At 58.2% G+C, this 16,798-nt stretch overlaps 1 protein-coding gene and 1 long non-coding RNA gene across 2 annotated transcripts in view; one reads left to right on the forward strand and one right to left on the reverse strand.

Annotated features, from left to right (window-relative positions):
* Positions 1-16,798, reverse strand: part of TTYH2 (tweety family member 2) — a 35,580-nt gene that overhangs the window by 5,562 nt on the left and 13,220 nt on the right. Inside the window, exons 4-11 of the mRNA XM_027974025.3 lie at positions 12,234-12,454; positions 7,968-8,063; positions 7,354-7,426; positions 3,603-3,672; positions 3,068-3,123; positions 2,551-2,643; positions 2,277-2,369; positions 619-761 (exon numbers count right to left, since the gene is read on the reverse strand). Of these exons, the coding sequence (XP_027829826.1) occupies positions 619-761; positions 2,277-2,369; positions 2,551-2,643; positions 3,068-3,123; positions 3,603-3,672; positions 7,354-7,426; positions 7,968-8,063; positions 12,234-12,454 (845 nt within the window). The remainder of the gene's footprint in view (positions 1-618; positions 762-2,276; positions 2,370-2,550; positions 2,644-3,067; positions 3,124-3,602; positions 3,673-7,353; positions 7,427-7,967; positions 8,064-12,233; positions 12,455-16,798) is intronic.
* On the forward strand, positions 2,641-5,106 carry LOC132657369 (uncharacterized). Its single transcript, XR_009595400.1, has 2 exons — positions 2,641-2,999; positions 3,528-5,106. It is a non-coding gene; the product is annotated as an uncharacterized LOC132657369 (long non-coding RNA).

Raw genomic sequence — 16,798 nt, forward strand, 5'->3', positions numbered from 1 at the left:
GGGGAGGGGCGCCAGGCAGTGGGGTCCTGGCCTGCTTCCCAGTCTCTCCTCCCAGGACTCCCCGTCTGGCTGCAGGTGTCTCCTTGAGGTTCTCTGAAAGTATGGTCTTCAGCCCTGCCTTATACATATTACTCTGCTCCGTTCCCAACTGCACAGCCACCTCCTCCAGGCAGCCCACCCTGCTGACCACCTGCACACTGATCCCCCCTACCCTGCCTCCTTTTCTGATTACTCTCGAGACACTGGATTGCTATCTTGTCTGTCTCCTCCATGAGACTGTAGGTGCCCTGGTATCAGTGCTACAATCTGTTCCTTCCAGTATTCTGGGGCACCCCTCCCAGCAGCAGCATCACCCCGAAAAGTCCTGCAGAGGAAGAGGGGACAAGCTAAGGAGGCCAGGCTGTGGCACGATGCCCTCATCTTCCCTGGCCCTGCTCTGGCCCCCTCAAACCTCCTTCTGGGATCCTGCCTGGACTTTCAGGGATACTGCAGCAGAAATCCAGCCAGCCTGTTGGGGCTGACTGCCCAGTCCCCCTGCTGCCCTTCTCCAGCCCAGGTTATCAGTTCTCAGCTCAGCTGGAGAGCAGAGCCTCCCGCCCCCTTCCCCAGGGAGCCCACCTGGTGGCACAGTGCTTCCAAGCCCCCGGCCCCAGGCAGATCATGATGGAAAAGGCCAGGGCAGCCAGGAGGGAGAAGAGGCCGAGGTACAGCAGGCCCTCGAGGCCGTCGTAGCAGATGCCGGTGAGGGCGTCCAGGTAGTCCTGGAGGAGGAAGAGGGACACGCAGCTGCAGGCGGGGAGCGGCACTGCGGGGGTACAAGCTGGTCTCTGGAAGCCCCTCTCTCCCAGCCTGGACCCGGGATCGCCTCCCCTCCCCGCTCCCAGGCACAGTGTACACCCATGAAGGGTCCACATTCGGGACCCCAACATGACGGGGCACTTCTTGGTTCTCTCTCCATGCATTTGCTGAAAATAACTGTGCACTGGGCTTGGAACAGGACAGATGACGAGCTTGCGGGTGGGGGAGCCAGAGGGCAGAGGACATTTAATCTGAGGCCAGGACAGCAGGGAAGCAGAGGGAGCCTGCAGCCTCTGGGGCAAAGGGGCCAGGCTCGGTGTGTTCAGGGAGGAGGGAGAGGTCAGCTGAGGACACGCGAGACGGCGCCAGGTCATGCTGGACCTCGCAGGGCAGGCAAGGAGGAGCTTGAATGTAACGCAAGGTGATGGGAGGGCATGGGTGGGTTTGGGGACGGAAGGCTGTGATCCAATTAGGTTTTTAAAAGGCTGCTCTGGCTGCCGAGGATAAAAGGTAAGCGGGTGGGAGAAAGTGGGGACCAGTTAGGAGGCCACAGCTGTCACCCAGGGGAGCAGGGTGGTGCCTGGACCAAGGCGGGGGCTGCAGGGGGGACAAAGTGGATGGAGCAGGGCAGATCCGAGGGTACAGTTGTGAGCACTCGCTGAGGGATGGGGTCTGGAGGTGGGGAAGGAAGGAAGGGTGCTGGGGCCACCCCCTGTTCTCAGCTCTCAAGTCAGGCTGCCGGGGTTGGAAACCCAAGACCTTGACTCAACAGCTCTGGAATCTTCGGTAAGCTACTTTATAGATAAAAAGATATATATACATCTGTCCATCTATCTATCCATCCATCCATCTATATTCACACACAAGGAGTGAATATCTATAATATTTCTCATCAATATCAGGTATTTCACAGTTTAACAGTGAGGACTAAATGATACATCAGATATACAGTGCACAGAACAAGGTGGAAGACAGGAACTCAGTAAATTGCAGCCGTGATCATTATCATGACTGTTCGCTTGAAATCCACGTGGGATGTGGGCTTGTCAACACACACTGGCTTCCTGCTTTGGAGGAGAGGAGGGGCTCACATGCACCCAGCGTGCTCCCTGCATGGATGTCTGATACTGCAGGTTCCTAGAGATGACCCTGGCAATGAGAATGGGGTGTCCACTTGCAACTCAGGAACTGGATGGGTTGACCAGATGGCTGGGGGTCTGTGCACTAGGGAACAGCCTTCCTCATGTAGCTCAGGGTGCCCCGAAACAGATCCAACTCTCCGTACCCCCACCCCGTACCTTTCTCTGCGTCTCCCAGTCTCAGCTACTGGAGAGAATCTAGAAGCCAGGCACTGTTCCACCCCATTCCCTGAGTCAGGCAATCACTCTCCCAGCCTCTGCTGGCTTCTCCCTGGGACGATGTGGCCTGCTGGAGTGCCCCTCACCGCCCTCCAGCTGCCCCCCAGGGCCACCCCGCACCTTGTGCAGCCCCCGGCAGTCCAACAAGGCGGTCAGCTGGTGGAGGCCGGACTCGGATGAGTTCAGCAGGAGCTGGATTCCAAGCAGATCTTTCTGAAGCAGGGAGAGGCAGACAAGAGTGAGCACGGGCGGCGGGGAGGGTTGGGGATAAACCCGCAGACGGCAGCTTCGGCAGAGAGGCCTTTAAAGCCACAGCAAGGGGCTAGACTGCGCAGGGTAGGGACACACTTTCTCTCCCCGGCCCGGGCCCCGAGGGGAGGGCCGGCTGCCTCACCTCTGCGGTGGGGAAGCGGGGCACGGCGAACTGCAGCAGTCCTGCCACCTGGATCTGCATGGCGGTCAGCGAGCGCTGGAAGATGGTCAGGGCCTGCGCCAGGAGAGACCGCAGCCCCGCGTGAGGTTTACTCCCCCGCTGCCTCTTCCCCTGCGGCCCCCCGATCATCTGCAGCTGCAGTCACGTCCCTGATCGGGGACGGCCCTTCCTGCTGGCAGGTCTTCCCCTCAGCCCTCAGCCTTCCCGTCCATCTGCTTCCTGCTACTCGAAGTATCCTGCTGGGACAGCCTGGTCGGGGAGCTTGTGAGAAATGTACGATCTGGGGCCCACCCCAGACTTAAGCACAACCTCCGCCTGGAAACCAGCACCCAGGGTAATGGAGCTGACCCAGAGCCCCCTACAGAGGACCCCAGAGAAGCAAAGAACAGCCAGGCGCCTCCACCTTACAGGTCAGTGCTGCGGCTGACCACACGGGGGCTCTGGGGGCAGGGTGAGGGCTGGATCGGGGGTGCCGTACCTGCTGGAAGGGGCTGCTTGCGCTCTGACTGCAGTACAGGTAGTATCGGGTCACCTCTGCAAGGCAAAGACACTGGAGTCAGGCAGGAGCTCACACATGACCTGCGCTCATCCATCCTCGGTGGCTAGGCCCGTCCCCGAGCTCCCAAAGAGGCAGCTTCTAAGACCTGGCCCACTGGTTCGGCTGGTCCTGAAGGACCATGATAGGGCGGCTTTGGGTGACTACAGGGCTGAAAGGGAAACTAGGGCACGTCTGGGGCCTCCCTGGCTCAGACGGCAAAGAATTGCCTGCAATGTGGGAGACCCCCCTGGGGGAAGATGCCCCGGAGAAGGGAATGGCTACCCATTCCAGTATTCCTGCCTGGAGAATCCCATGGACAGAGGAGTCTGGAGGGCTACCGGCCACAGGGTCCCAAACAGTCGGACACGACTGAGCGACTAACGCTTTTACTTTTTCTCAGGGGCACAGTCTGGCTGACCGCGGGCCCGGACCGAGCATCCCAGGCGGTTCTGACAACAGCAGCTGAGATCCTTACCGGGGCGGACCTGGCCCTCTGTGATGTTCAGGATGAAGGTGTCGGGGGCCGCGCATAAGTCGCTGGTGCCCTGAGACAGGGAGAAATGGGAGGGGTGGAGGAAAGTCACACACCCCCAGGAGTTCAGGCACGGGGACCCCGCGGCTCAGACTTGGCTGGGCAAGAACCGTCAACGGCCAGCTTCCCTGGGCTTCCCTGGGTCCTGGCTTTGCCCTTGCCTGGCTCTCTTAACTTTAGAGACAAGGGCTTAGCCTGGGTCTCAGCGTCTGCATCAATCACACAGGAGAGAGATGCTCTTCACCTAATGAATCAATCCACGCAGCGTACTCAGGAAAGTGACGGGCAGACAGATAGCGTGCACTCTGTGCCGTTACCTTTGATTTCTGAAAGCCTCTCCTGGGAGGGACCCGGGTGAGGCAAGGGAGTGTGATGGGATACATTTTGGAGAGTTCTATGCACCACAGCCTTGTTTGCCCATCTCTGTTTTATTTTTTGTCTCGCTGTTACCAAGCCCACACCTGCTCTGGGTGGTGTCCATCTAAGGAGCCTGACCCAGAATCTCTTCCTAAAGAGTTACGGAGGTGCTAAGTCCACCTCTGAGCTTTTGGGTCCAGGTCTTGTCGTGATAAGATGGGAGGTCAGGACGAGCACAGCGCTGAGAGGGGACAAGGGCTCCAGACTGCTGTGGCCACACCGGGGAACCCAGACGCTGCTGCCCGGCCCGCCCTGGCTAGGGGACCACCAAGAGCCCACGGGGCCAAGTGACGGAAGGTCCGGGTCCTGGCAGAGGTGGCTGCAAGGACGCCACCCTCTGAGCCAGGCACTCTGCAGGTCTGGCCTGGGGGTCACAGCGGGCACTGGATGGAGGGGGCTCCCCCTTCTCAGGTCACCCCATGACCCTCCCAGAAAGGGAATAAATGTGCAGGAAACCAACAGACCAGTGGGAAGGGTTGAAGGCAAAAGGAGAAGAGGGCGGCAGAGGGTGGGATGGTCGGATAGCATCACTGACTCAATGGACATGAACTTGGGCAAACTCTGGGAGATGGTGAGGGACAGGGAGGCCCGGCGTGCTGCAGTCCACGGGGTGGCAAAGAGTCGGACATGACTGAGCGACTGAACAACAGCAACAAGCCGACGGACACTGACCACACGCCTCCCAGGGGTCCACCAGCCATCTCACCCTCATCAACAAGCCTTCGCGGAGAGTGCTGCTCCTCTGCCCATCCTACAGGAGGAAATGCCTGGCGAACCTCGGGAATGCTCCGGGGGCCCCTGCCGGGGAGGGGGAGTGCTCGGTGGCCAGAGCACCTGGGTGACCCTCCAGCCTCTTCCAGAGGCCACTTCTCCCCGCTCCTTCTCCTTGGGTGCTGTCTCTCCTCTCTGCCCCTCACCCCTGCCTCACACTCCGGACTGTACAGCAGGGTGGTCGAGCAGACAGAGCTTGACCCTGGCTCCCATCTGACTCCTCATCACGTTCTTTATAAAAAATATTCATTTGACTGTGCGGGGTCTCAGTTGCGGATCGCGGGATCTTTAGCTGGGGCTTGGGAACACTTAGTTGCGGCGTGTGGGTTCTAGTTTCCTGACCAAGGACCGAACCCAGGTCCCCTGCACCAGGAGCTCAGAGTCTCAGCCACTGGATCACCAGGGAAACCCCCTGGCACGTTCTTGGGGGGCAGTGCTCCTTCCTGGAGACCCTTTCTGGGGGGACAGGGGAGGGAGGGGATGAGGCCAGTGTTGGCGCTCTGCCCCACAGCTCTCAAAAACAAAAACAAGAGCAGCCCCAGAAAAACAGGCTGGGCGGGCAGGGGCAGTGGCCACACAAAAGCTCCCCACAACAGCCTCGGAGGGCCTGGCTCCTTCTGCCCCACTTCCTATTAACATGCAGCAGGCGCTGCAGCCCCATCAAAGGCCCATTCACTGCCTCACCCTCAGCCTCTCTCACACAAGGGCCTGATTAATCGAATTAGGGAGATGGCCTTTCTCTGCAGCTCCCTGGCCGCCCGGGGGGCCCTTGGCTGGAGCTGGAGTCGCCTCTGGTCGCCGTGAACACAGAAGCCTGGTGAGAGGGAGGAGACCCTGCTGGGAAGGAGCCGGCTCCTGAAGGGGCGCCCGCGGTGGCCGGCTGGAGGCACCCGGGGGAGGGCCCGCCGTGTGCGTGCTTCCCTGTGCCCACTCTTGTCCCCAGAGAAGCGGCTCTCTGCCAGGCAGCTGTGCTTGTGGCCTCGGCCAGCAGCCACCCTCCCTGGACTCTGTTCAGCCCGCCTAGCTCCAGATGACGTCAGGGTGCATTTGATCATGACCTGAGCCCTCCCGGTGGCTTAGACGGTAAAGAATCCGCCTGCAATGCGGGAGACCTGGATTCAATCCCTGGGTTGGGAAGAGCCCCTGGAGAAGGGAATGGCAACCCACTCCAGTATTCTGGCCTGGAGAATCCCATGGACAGAAGAGCCTGGTGGGCTACAGTCCATGGGGTTGCAAAGAGTCGGACACGACTGAGCGACTTTCACTTGGGCCCTCCTACTCTGCTCTTCCCTGTACCTTGAGGGGCCCCAGCCCTGGGGACGTAGGCTCCTCCTGCCCAGGGCTCCCTCCGCAGTCCAAAGTGGACACTGTGTGATGTGGGGATGAGGGACAAGGCAGGAGAGGCCCACCTCCTGCCTCTTCCGGACAAGCTCTGCCCAGAGCTACTCAGACAAGCAGCACCAGGGTCCATGCATTCTGGGGGCATCGTGGAGGCCCATTGGCCAAGGCCAGGGTCACTAGCCAGCCCCCGTCACTGGACAAGGCATGCGTTTGGGTAGAGGGGTTCCTGTGTGAACCCCCCTTTTTTTTCCTTCTGGATCAAAAGGGCAGAATGGGTGCAGGTCACAGGTTTGCTCTGTGGCCCTTAAGTCAGCTAAGGGGTTCTCTGAAATCCTTGTAAATCTGCCCCTCTGTCACACACACACACACAGAGACACGCAGCCTGTACCACTGCTGTGTCGATCCACATGGGGCTGTGATGATCTGCCTGTGAGCTGAAACTTCCGAGGAAACATCCCGTTCTTCTGGTTCCTGCATCTCCAGGCACCCGTGCCCCCGAGAACCACGTAGCCGAATGTTGAATGAACGAAGGCCGTGCACACAGCTCGTCTGGAGTGTTTGGTCCACCGGAGACCAAGCGGACCTGCCTAGCTAGCGGCCCCCCACACTCCTGACACCTTGTGTGTGCGCCTGTTTTCGTTTTTTAACATTTCAAGGTACCACAGCTGGAAACACACACCACTGTGAATCGGACAGTGTGTGAGTCCAAGCGCAACGGATGGGAGGCCACCTTCTGCTTTCTGGACGCTGGGGAGGAGGGCCTGGGAGTGTGTGCCGAAGCCCAAGCTTCCAGAATGGGGTTCAAGCCCCGCCCAGCCCCACCAGCTGGGCTCAGCTCTTCACACCCAGAGGAGGCACCTGGTTCCCCGTGCCCGGCCGCACAGGCAGTGGCACGTGGGTCAAGAATCAGGCAGGCCTCTTATCTTGGATCTGCCCCCAAATGCCTCGTGACCCCGGGGCAAGCCTCTTCCTTTCCCAGGGCCTGTGTCCCCATCAAAAGGGATGAGCCAAGCCCCTTTAGTTACCAGCCTCTTGGATTCTTGGTTAGGGACTGAGACCAGAAGCTGGCCCTGCCCTGGGGACGCTGGGTGGCACACAACGACACACCACCAGACCGAAGACCACCCGGGTGGACCACCTGGCACCCCCATGGCCCCCAGCTCACCACAGCCGCAGCAGCGTCAGCAGCCAGGGACGTCCAGCTGAGGAGCAGGGCCAGCACCCCACAGCAGAGCGTCCTAGAGGAGAAGTAGCCGCCAGTGGGGTCCCAGCAGAGGCCGGCAGGTGGGGGCCCTGTGGTGGCTGCCCGCCCCCCAGCCCCCCAGCCTTCGGGGCCCTTCCTCTCGGCTACGACCTTGTCCCCCTGGTCCTCCAGACTCCCTCGGTGGCCCTGAGAGCAGCCCCAGCCTTGACACCACCCCGCTGACTGCTGGCACAGGGATATGGGCCCTGCGCACAGGTCCCCAGGGGAAGAGACAGCAGCCAAGGGCGCGAGCTGAGCGGCTCTAACGGCTCAGCTGCGGGACAGTCAGGCCCAGGAGGCAGGGGCTGGGAGGGGGGAAAGCCTGCCCCTGGCTTGGTGTCTAGACGGCAGGACGGTGGCTGCCGCCCCCACCCCGCCCCGGGCTGGGTGCTGAGAAGGGGGGAGGGAGGCGGTGTCAGGCTGCCCCTGCTGCCCACATGGCCAGGTCCCCCAGGCCCTCATCCCTCTGGACGGCGGCACCGTCACTCCCCACGCTTGGCCAGCTCTTCCCCCAGACCCAGAGGCAGGCTACTCACGAGGCCAGGAGGCACCTGGAGCGCTTGGCCAGACCCAGGCAGGCAAGGAGGAAGAGGACCAGGTCCAAGACGAACAGCAGGAGGTAGGAGAGCCACCTGAACAGAGCGGGAGGGGCGGTCAGGGGAGAGCTGCTCACCCGGGGCCCTTGGCCCGCTGGACTGTTCCAAGGACAAACTGCCCACAGCCGGCAGCTAAGCTGATGAGCCTGGGGGCCAGTCCTGCCCCAGACAGCAAGAAGCCAGTGTGCATGGTGGACAGCCCTTGGGGTTCCGGGGGCTGCACCCCAGCCTGTGCTTAGACAAAGGAGTCACCCTCCCTCCCCGAGCTCAGTGTCTGAACCAGCACTGTCTCCTAGAACTTTCTGCAGTGATGGACACGGACCACCTACGCACTGACTACTCTCTGTCGCTACCTATGTGTGGCCGATACAACCGAGGAAACGAATTTCTCCTTTCATTTACTTTTTCTCTTTTTCAGAACTGAAGTATAGTTGCTATACAATATTATGTAAGTTACAGGTGTACTATATATATATATATTTGGAAGTTGCTCAGTTGCGTCTGACTCTTTGCGATCCCATGGACTATTCAGTCCATGGAATTCTCCAGGCCAGAATACTGGAGTGGGTAGCTTGTTCCCTTCTCCAGGGGATCTTTCCAACCCAGGGACTGAACCCAGGTCTCCCACATTGCAGACGGATTCTTTACCAGCTAAGCCACAAGGGAAGCCCCAAAATACTGGAGTGGGTAGCCTATCCCCTCACCAGGGGAATCTTCCCGATCCAGCGATTGGGAACTTCTTCCCAACTCCAGGGTACAATATATGACTCACAATTTTTAACGGTTATACTCCATCTATAGTTACTATAAAATATTGGCTATACTCCTCATGTTGTACAATATATATCTTTTATCTTATTTTTTTAATTTAATTTTTACTTTTTATGGGAGTGTAGCTGATTTACAATGATGTGATAGTTTCTGGTGTACAGTAAAGTAATTCATTTATACACAGACACGTACCCACCCTTTCGTTTACTTTTTTTGGCTGTGGGCCATGCAGGATCTTCCTCAACCAGGGACTGAACCCGCACCCCCTGCAGCAAAAGTGCAGAGTCCGAGCCACTGGACCACCAGGGAAGCCCCTCACAGCCTTTGTTCCAACAGCTGCTCGTGACCAGCGGCCACGCCACGGACAGAGCAGGTCTAAACCATCTCTTGGCAGCCTTCTGGGAGGCAAGTATTTGGACCCTGGTTCCCATTGTTTCTAGAAGGCACACACAGTGTCAGACCAGGCGAGTTCTGACGGATCCATGCCACGGATCACAGCTACGATGGATCATAGCCACGGATCCAAGAAACTCCGAAGAGGCCTGCATCTTTAACGATGGCGGACCGCAACGAAGAGCAGCTCCCGTTCTTCACAACGAGAGAAAGTCCAAGCCCAGCAAGGAAGACCCAGTACAGCCAAAAATTAAATAGATAAAAAGAACCTCGGGCCCACTGAGCGCTGGAATCCCATTCTACAGACTGGAAAACCAAGGCCAGGGGAAAAGAGGCTGGCCCAGGAATTCCAGACTCTCTGAGCCTTCCTGTAAGAGACAGGGCCAGCCACTTGGAGCCCCTCAAAATCCTGGCTTTCCCATTTCACACCTAAAGGCTTCTTGTTACCCTTCTCTCCCCTACTCGGCACATTGGCAGGAAATCGAGGTAGGACCGAGTCGAAGCTCCTCGATCATGAAGCTCTAAGATTATGTTTCAGCCTGCTCGGCATCCCCGCCTCCTCGCGTTATAAAAGTTTCCTGGAAACAGCTCTGTGAGGCGGATGCGCTTCCCCAGAGGAGCTGGCTGCTGACATGGGGATGAGTTTCTAACCAAGAACTCGGCTCTCCCAGGAGCCACGCGGGCCCCCGCGGCCACGGCTCCTCCCACATCCGGCGTGGGTATGCGGGCTCCCTTACACTCTTTGGAAGCCTCTGGAGAGCAGTCTTGGGGCTTTTAATCGCCTCTAACACGTAGCCGGGCCTTGTATAAAAGTACTAAGAAGACTTTGCTCAGCTGGGTGGCTGGGCTCCAGCACCATCCAGAAAGCAAAGGTGGGGAGGTTGGTCCCAAGGAGACCTGGGACCTGGGGCTGGTGAGCTCATGAAGAATAAAACAAGGCTTTTGTGCCAGGGCAGCTCATTCGAGAGGAGGGAACAAACGGCAGATGAGGGGAAGGGATAGAACGTCAGCAGCGCTCCGGAGCCACAGGTGCCCACCGAGAAGCAGCCCTGAGCGAGGGGAGGAATCTGGGGACGGGGTTCCAGGAGACCCTCTCCATCACCCTCACTGAGATAGATGCCGTGCAGCTGTCACCACCTTACCCTCAGTTTTTATAAAATCATCTGGAAAAGTAAGCCCTTTTGATGCTTACGTTCTGATTTAGTTCACCAAGATAATTCTCAAAATGCCCAAATTAAGCCCTTCAGTATACAAGGCTTCCCAGGTGCCTCAGTGATAAAGAACCCACCCGCAGGAGATGCAAGAGCCTGAGTGAGTCCCTTCTGGACTTTTTTTGGTCTCAATTGTACCTTCTGGCAGGAGAGTTTGGTCCAGACTCATCGGGGACAGCCCCTACCCAAACCTGGAATCAGACATTTTCCCAAGGGAGCCTGGTTCCTTTCAGGGCTGCCCCGCTGGTGCAGTGGTAGAGAATCTGCCTGCCAAGCAGGAGACCCGGGTTCAATCTCTGGGTCGGGAAGAGTCCCTGGAGAAGGAAATGGCACCCCACTCCAGGATTCTTGCCTGCGAAGTTCCACGGAGAGAGGAGCCTGGCGGGCTACAGGCCATGGGGTGGCAAAGAGTCGGACATGACCGAGCGCAGAGGCAGCGCGGTGCTCGTACGCCGTCCCGGGCTAGGTCCATTCAGGGAGAGCAGCAGGGTCGAAACGGACACCACCTCCCATGATAAGAAGGTTTCGGAGGCTCGGACAGTGACTGTCCCTCATGTCATGGGACTAATCCAATGCCACTGTTTTGGGTCACAGGTCACAGCTAGTCCTTAGAGTCAGTAGTTTCCTTCTGGTTACTTGGGACACGAGCAAAAAAATACAAGGAAAGAAAAATCTGGGCGACATCTGGGAGGGCGGGGGCTGGACGGGCAGGCAGGGGAGGGACGCAGAACACTGTCCAGAGCTGGGGCCTCCTGAGCTTCCTCTGGTCAGGGCCTGTCCATCTCTTACCCCAGGGAATGGAGAGCCCAGGTTGGGGAGGTCCAGAGGCCACCAGGGGCATGTTCTCTGGGTCAGTATTAGCTCAGCCTGCGGTGGGGCTTTCTCAGAAAGCGGAAATGAATTCAGAGTAAATTGTGCAACGCTGTGGTGGAGACTGTGACCTTTGCCGGTGGCTTGAAGCAGAGGCAAGAAACTGGGGAGGGTGAGGGGCATCCAAAGGACAGATGCTTGCTCCCAGGATTCCTGCATCCCCCGCGCCCCCTCTGAGCCAGGCGCTCTGCCCTGAGTGTACAAGGAGGTGTACGCCGTGAGTGCGCGTCACCCTTCCGCTGGGAGCCCCCCCAAATCTGGACTGCCGCCTCCTTTCTTGGTTGTTCCCAGAGTGACCTTCACCAGACCCTCCGTGTGGACGGAGGGCAGCCGATCCCCGGTCAGCTGGCCTGTGTCCACCGCCTTCACCTGGGATGGGGTTTGGGTGATGGGGAGGAAAGGAAGATGTAAACGAAACCCCAAAGGTCTGAGGACGCAGGAGTGAGTCTGCATACCTGATATGGCAAAGGTGGGGTGGTGCCCTGTAGTCCCTATCACTCCGCTTTTGGGCATCTCTGAGGCTGGGGGGCATCTCTGAGCTTGCGAAGCAGTTGCCATCAGGCAAGGCTCTGTGCTGCCAAAGGGGCTGCCATCTCCCTGACCCCTCGTTCCCCTGGGGCTGGGTCTGCAGGTACAAGGAGCCCTGGCCCCTCAATCCAAGGAGAGGAACCTGTAAACCAACCTCACTTCACTCAGCCCTGAGGATGCTGGTCCCGGACGAGCTCCCTGCTGTGCGCTGGGTGGGTGGCCAGGTGCAGGCTGAGATCTTGGCTCGTCACTGCCCCTCTGGGGGGCTCAGTGCCTGCGTGTAAGTTGGCTGCACTCCCTGCCTCCACAAGTTCTCATGTCCTCTGATTTCAGACAATGGCTTAGTGAGATGTTCCGGGGGCACTTTCCTGCTGGAACCCAAGATGCTGACTGCTGAAGGGAGCTGGGCTGGCCCCTCCCCTGGGCCCCTCACCTGTAGTACTCCACAAAGCTGGTCTGGTCGGCCAGTTCGGTCAGTTCCTCAGTGACCTCCGTCCATACGGGCACCCCTGCCATCTGGACAATGATGCTGCCCGCCGTCTGCTGTAAGAACTTCAGCGTCTGGAGGTAATCGCCCCGGGCGGCAAAGATCTCACCCAGGCGGGCGAGGTGCTGCTCCAGGTCCACCTTCATCTTCTGGGTGGTTCCCGACACCTGTGGAGGGGTGGGGCTTGAGAGTCTGACCTTGGCGGGGAGGAAGCCAGAGGGGGTACACTGTCTGATTCAAACTGGAGGGGAAGAACTTGGCCTTGAATGAGACCTCCACAGGCACCACCAGTCCTGAAGTCATGAGGCTGTGGTCCAGGTGGAGAATGGATGGCAGAGAGTTCCCCTACCCACCCAGCCCGAGGGTCCCTCCATCAGGGGCACAGGCCCGATCTAGTTCTAACCAGGACCCGGCCTCCGAGACCCAGTACCTTCCTAGGAAGACAGACCCAGATGCGGAAACAAACAAGAGAAGCCATTTTTCTTCCTTGATTTTCTTCCAAGTTTAAACATTTTGGACGATGAATTCTTGTTGAGGGTGAGGAATAAAACGTTTAAACCAAAGAATCCCTCCGTTGCTACCTGACCTTTGGTTCCCACAATAGGCTTTCTCAGCATCTCACAAGAGAAAGGCTTTGTTGTAGAGCGAGCAACAGCTCACAGCGTCCTGAACCCGAGTTCAGAACAATGGGACTTTGAAATGATACAGGCAGATCCGATGCTGCCAGGACCCGCACGTGACGGGAGGAGGAAACCGGTGCCTTCTCTGTGCTCACCACCCTCCTGGCTCCCCACGTCTGCCCTGTGTGGAATTGAGCAGACCTTGAAGGAAGCATCTCTCTGCTCGGAAGTAGAGAGGAAGGTCAACGGTGTTGACTGTCCTGGGCTTGCAAACAAGGACTGGAAAGATGCTTCTCAACAGACCAGATGTAGGGTCCTGAGACAGAGCCCAAGAATTCCAAGCACCTTCCCCCCAATCCTGCTCTGAGCCTGGGTGTCGGCAAGAGGGGAGGAAGGGCCTGGTTGCTCTGAAACTGTCACGTTTCACCAACAAGCACAACTGGCTGGAAATGGGGAGTGTGTGCTAATTGTCCAGGCAGCCTTCAACTCCCCAGGTCTGCAAGGAAGAGAAAAATGACCCAGAGCGGGAATTCCCTGGAGGTCCAGTGGTCAGGGCCCTGCACTTTCACTGCCGAGGGCATGGGTTCAATCCCTGGTTGGGGCACTAAGATCCTGCAAGCTTTGCGGTGCGGCCAAAAATACAAACAACAAGCGAAACAAAAGGACCCGGAAGAAATGTTTAGAAAGTTCCCAGGGCGAGAGCTCCACGGAGAGACGATTAGACCCCACTCCTGGCAGCAAACGCTACTTCTGCGAGTTAGAGGGGCTTGACAGCAAAAACTCCAGGGCCTCTCACGTCTGTGCTGTGCTGGGAGTTCCTGGTTCCACAAAAGAGAATGGCCGCCTTTGTGGCATTTTGTTTTTTTTCCAGTGTCAGCAGCTTATTCCCTTTTCTGGCTTGCTCCTGGACCTTACAAGCTGGTTAACGGCTACGAGATGCCAAAATGCAGAGACACCAGGCACACGCGTTAGTAAATCCAGCAGCTGACCCGCACTCCTTTCCAGTTCCGTGAGGTCACGGACAAGTGCTCTGCAGCCACTGATCCAAAGGCAGTCTTCATGAACGTTAACGCTGGGAGCAAAACCCGCTCTGCGCGATGTTTCCATATTCCTCTATGAAGCCTAACTCACTTTAGACCACAAGGCTGTTAAAAATGCTCTGTAAACTTTTCCTGTAAGATCACTTCTTTCCCCTTCCGTAGCTCTAAAATGTTTCACTTCTCTACTTCTTAAATTCCTCCTTGGGAAAAAAAAAAAAAAAACAACGCACACACACATACAAGCCAGCAAACATCTGCCAAGCCTTCTTTTCCTCCTGATGTCTTCCCATAGGAAACCAAACAAAACAGAAAAAAATTAAAATTACAGCGCTGACCCACTTACAGCTGCCCCTTCCCCATTCTGCCCCCAGTCCTTAGAGATTCAGCACAGAGCTCCCCGAAGGGAGACAGGGAGGTGGGATACACAGAGATGGCCCTGCTGCTCCCACAGGCAAGAGACACTCTTCGGATCAAGAGGGCTGGCTCAGCTCCCCAAGTTGGGGCGAAATCAGGGGCAAGCTAGCAGGTGGAGGAAGCTGTTATCCCAGAGGATGGAGCAGGCATTCTCCAGCTGCGGCCCTTGGACCAGCGGCCTCGCATCATCAGCTGAGAACAAATTCTCAATGCAGATTCTCAGCGGAGAGCATGGGGAGGGAGGAGGGCCCGCCATCTGGGTCTGTCAAGCCCTCCAGGGGATTCTGATGCAAGCTCAAGTTGGAAAATCTCTGACCGGGAAGAAGCTCCTTCTCAGAGAGGAAGGAGGTGAGGGGCAGAGCCTAGGCAGACTAGGGGCAGGGCCCGCATCTCAGAGCCTGGAGGGGAAGGGCTGAGGCCAGACCCCTGGGCTCCAGTACTGGGTTCTGAAATGTGCCAGCTCCCCACCCTGGGGCAGCCACAGCACCTCCCTGTGCCCAGTTCCTTCACCCAAAGGGATGCCCACAGGCCGGCTGCCAGCTCGAACCCAAACCAGCCGAGCTCCCAGAGGGGTGGAGTCCCGGGCCATGGTTTTAAGCTGAGACCCCAGTGGGCTTCCCTGATGGTAAGAAGTGCTATGCAGGATACCCGGGAGATGAGGGTTCGATCCCTGGGTCAGGAAGATCCCCTGGAGGAGGGCATGTCACCCCACTCCAGTATTCTTGCCTGAAGAATCCCATGGACAGAGGAGCCTGGCGGGCTGCAGTCCACAGGGTCACAGAGAGTCAGACACGACTGAGCGACTGAGCAGCAATGGGTTAGAGGCGTGCAAGGTGCCCTGGGTGAGGTCCAGATGGGGTCACTGGATCCAGGGAAAGGATCCACCCAAGGCGTCCCAAGTGACCCCTTCTGACCCCCCAAATCAGTGTGTGCAGCTGACTCAGGACCCTGCTGCCAACCGTGGCACAGGGCTCCCCAGGCTGGGACGGTGCACACCTGGGGCTCCTGGTCCAGGAAGGAGAGCCTGGCAGGGCCCACCTTGCTCTGGCCCAGGTCTGAGTTGCCTGACCTGTCTCCTGAGTACCCCACTCCCAACCTCCAATCAAAGCTTCCACTCTTCCGAGGTAATAATAGTAATACATATTATTATAGTAATGATAATAATAGCATCATTAGCATAGCTCCCCCACCAACATTTGGAGAGTTCTTTGTAGATAACCAGGCATTTTCGCAGGCATCATCTCATCAGCCATCACTCATCTGATATTTGGCCTTCACCCCTCAGATCTGGGGGCCTGCTAAGATCTGCTGTCTCCCTGGAGCCTTGGGACCTGGGAGCCCACCCCAAGGTCAAAACCAGCCCTGGAAGTCCAGCACAGGGCGTCCCTCTCCAGGCAGTACCCCTGGCCCTGGGGCACTCTCGGCATGGGGCAAGGGGCCCAGCCTGGAGGTCCCGGTCCCAGCTCATCCCTGGGTGATAAAGACAAGAAGAATTTGAGTTTTCCCATCAGGATGGCTCAGGGACTTTCTTCCTCGGTCCCTGGGGGAGCCACAGGCCATTCTTACAATGGTCACAGGTCAGCCAGTGAAGGGCACGGCTCCGGGGCTTCCCCAGAGGTCCTCCTTTGGAGGGTGAGTTCTTCCCCCAGGGTGGGTGGAGCCCTTTCCACACCAGGGCAGAAGTGAGGGTGGGGGCCCCAGGGAGTAAGCCCCGCCCCAGGCCAGGGCGTGCCTAGGCCCCCCTGTGGTGGTCAGCCTGCATCAGGTCCCCCAGCTCCTCCACCCTGCCGCCGTTACAGCTGCCCCAGGCCAGGGTCCAGACAGCTAGCTCCTGGCCCCCAGGGATGGGTCCCAGCAGACACAGTGGGGGGAACGGATAAACTCAGCAGGAGAGTGGGGCCCCGGGTCTGGCCTATGGCCCTTAGCTTCCCAGAAGGACTTTATCTGAGGCCAAAGGCAGGGCAGCCAGCACCCGGCCACCCCACCCGAGGACCAGCACAGCTGTCTCTTTAAGGGAGCTTGTCCTGGGAGGGCTGGGGGATTAAGGCCTTAGAGGAGCTTAAGGGAGGGGGGGTGTGCAATGGGGTCGAGTCCCTTCTCCAGAATCCTCTTCCAGCAGCACCGGGATGAAGTCCACACACTCCGGTCAGGGCCGGATTGTGTGGCTGAGGCTGCCGGACACAATCGGCCATTGGCTGACGTTACCCCTCTGCTGGGGACCTGGCCCAGGGTGGACATACAGCGACTGGCGTTTCTGAAAACTGCCCTGGAGCCTGGCTCCTGGGACACGGGGGCTGCTGGGAAATCAGCTGGAAAGACCTGGTGCATGAACGTGACAAGCACGGGGGGCCAAGGGCTGTGTTTTCAGAAGACCCTGCCTCCTTGCCCAGAGGCTCACCAAGTGGACCTCTGCCTTGTGCTAAAAATCCCACTTCTC

This window comes from Ovis aries, chromosome 11, assembly GCF_016772045.2.
Source record: "Ovis aries strain OAR_USU_Benz2616 breed Rambouillet chromosome 11, ARS-UI_Ramb_v3.0, whole genome shotgun sequence".
Lineage (NCBI taxonomy): Eukaryota > Metazoa > Chordata > Mammalia > Artiodactyla > Bovidae > Ovis > Ovis aries.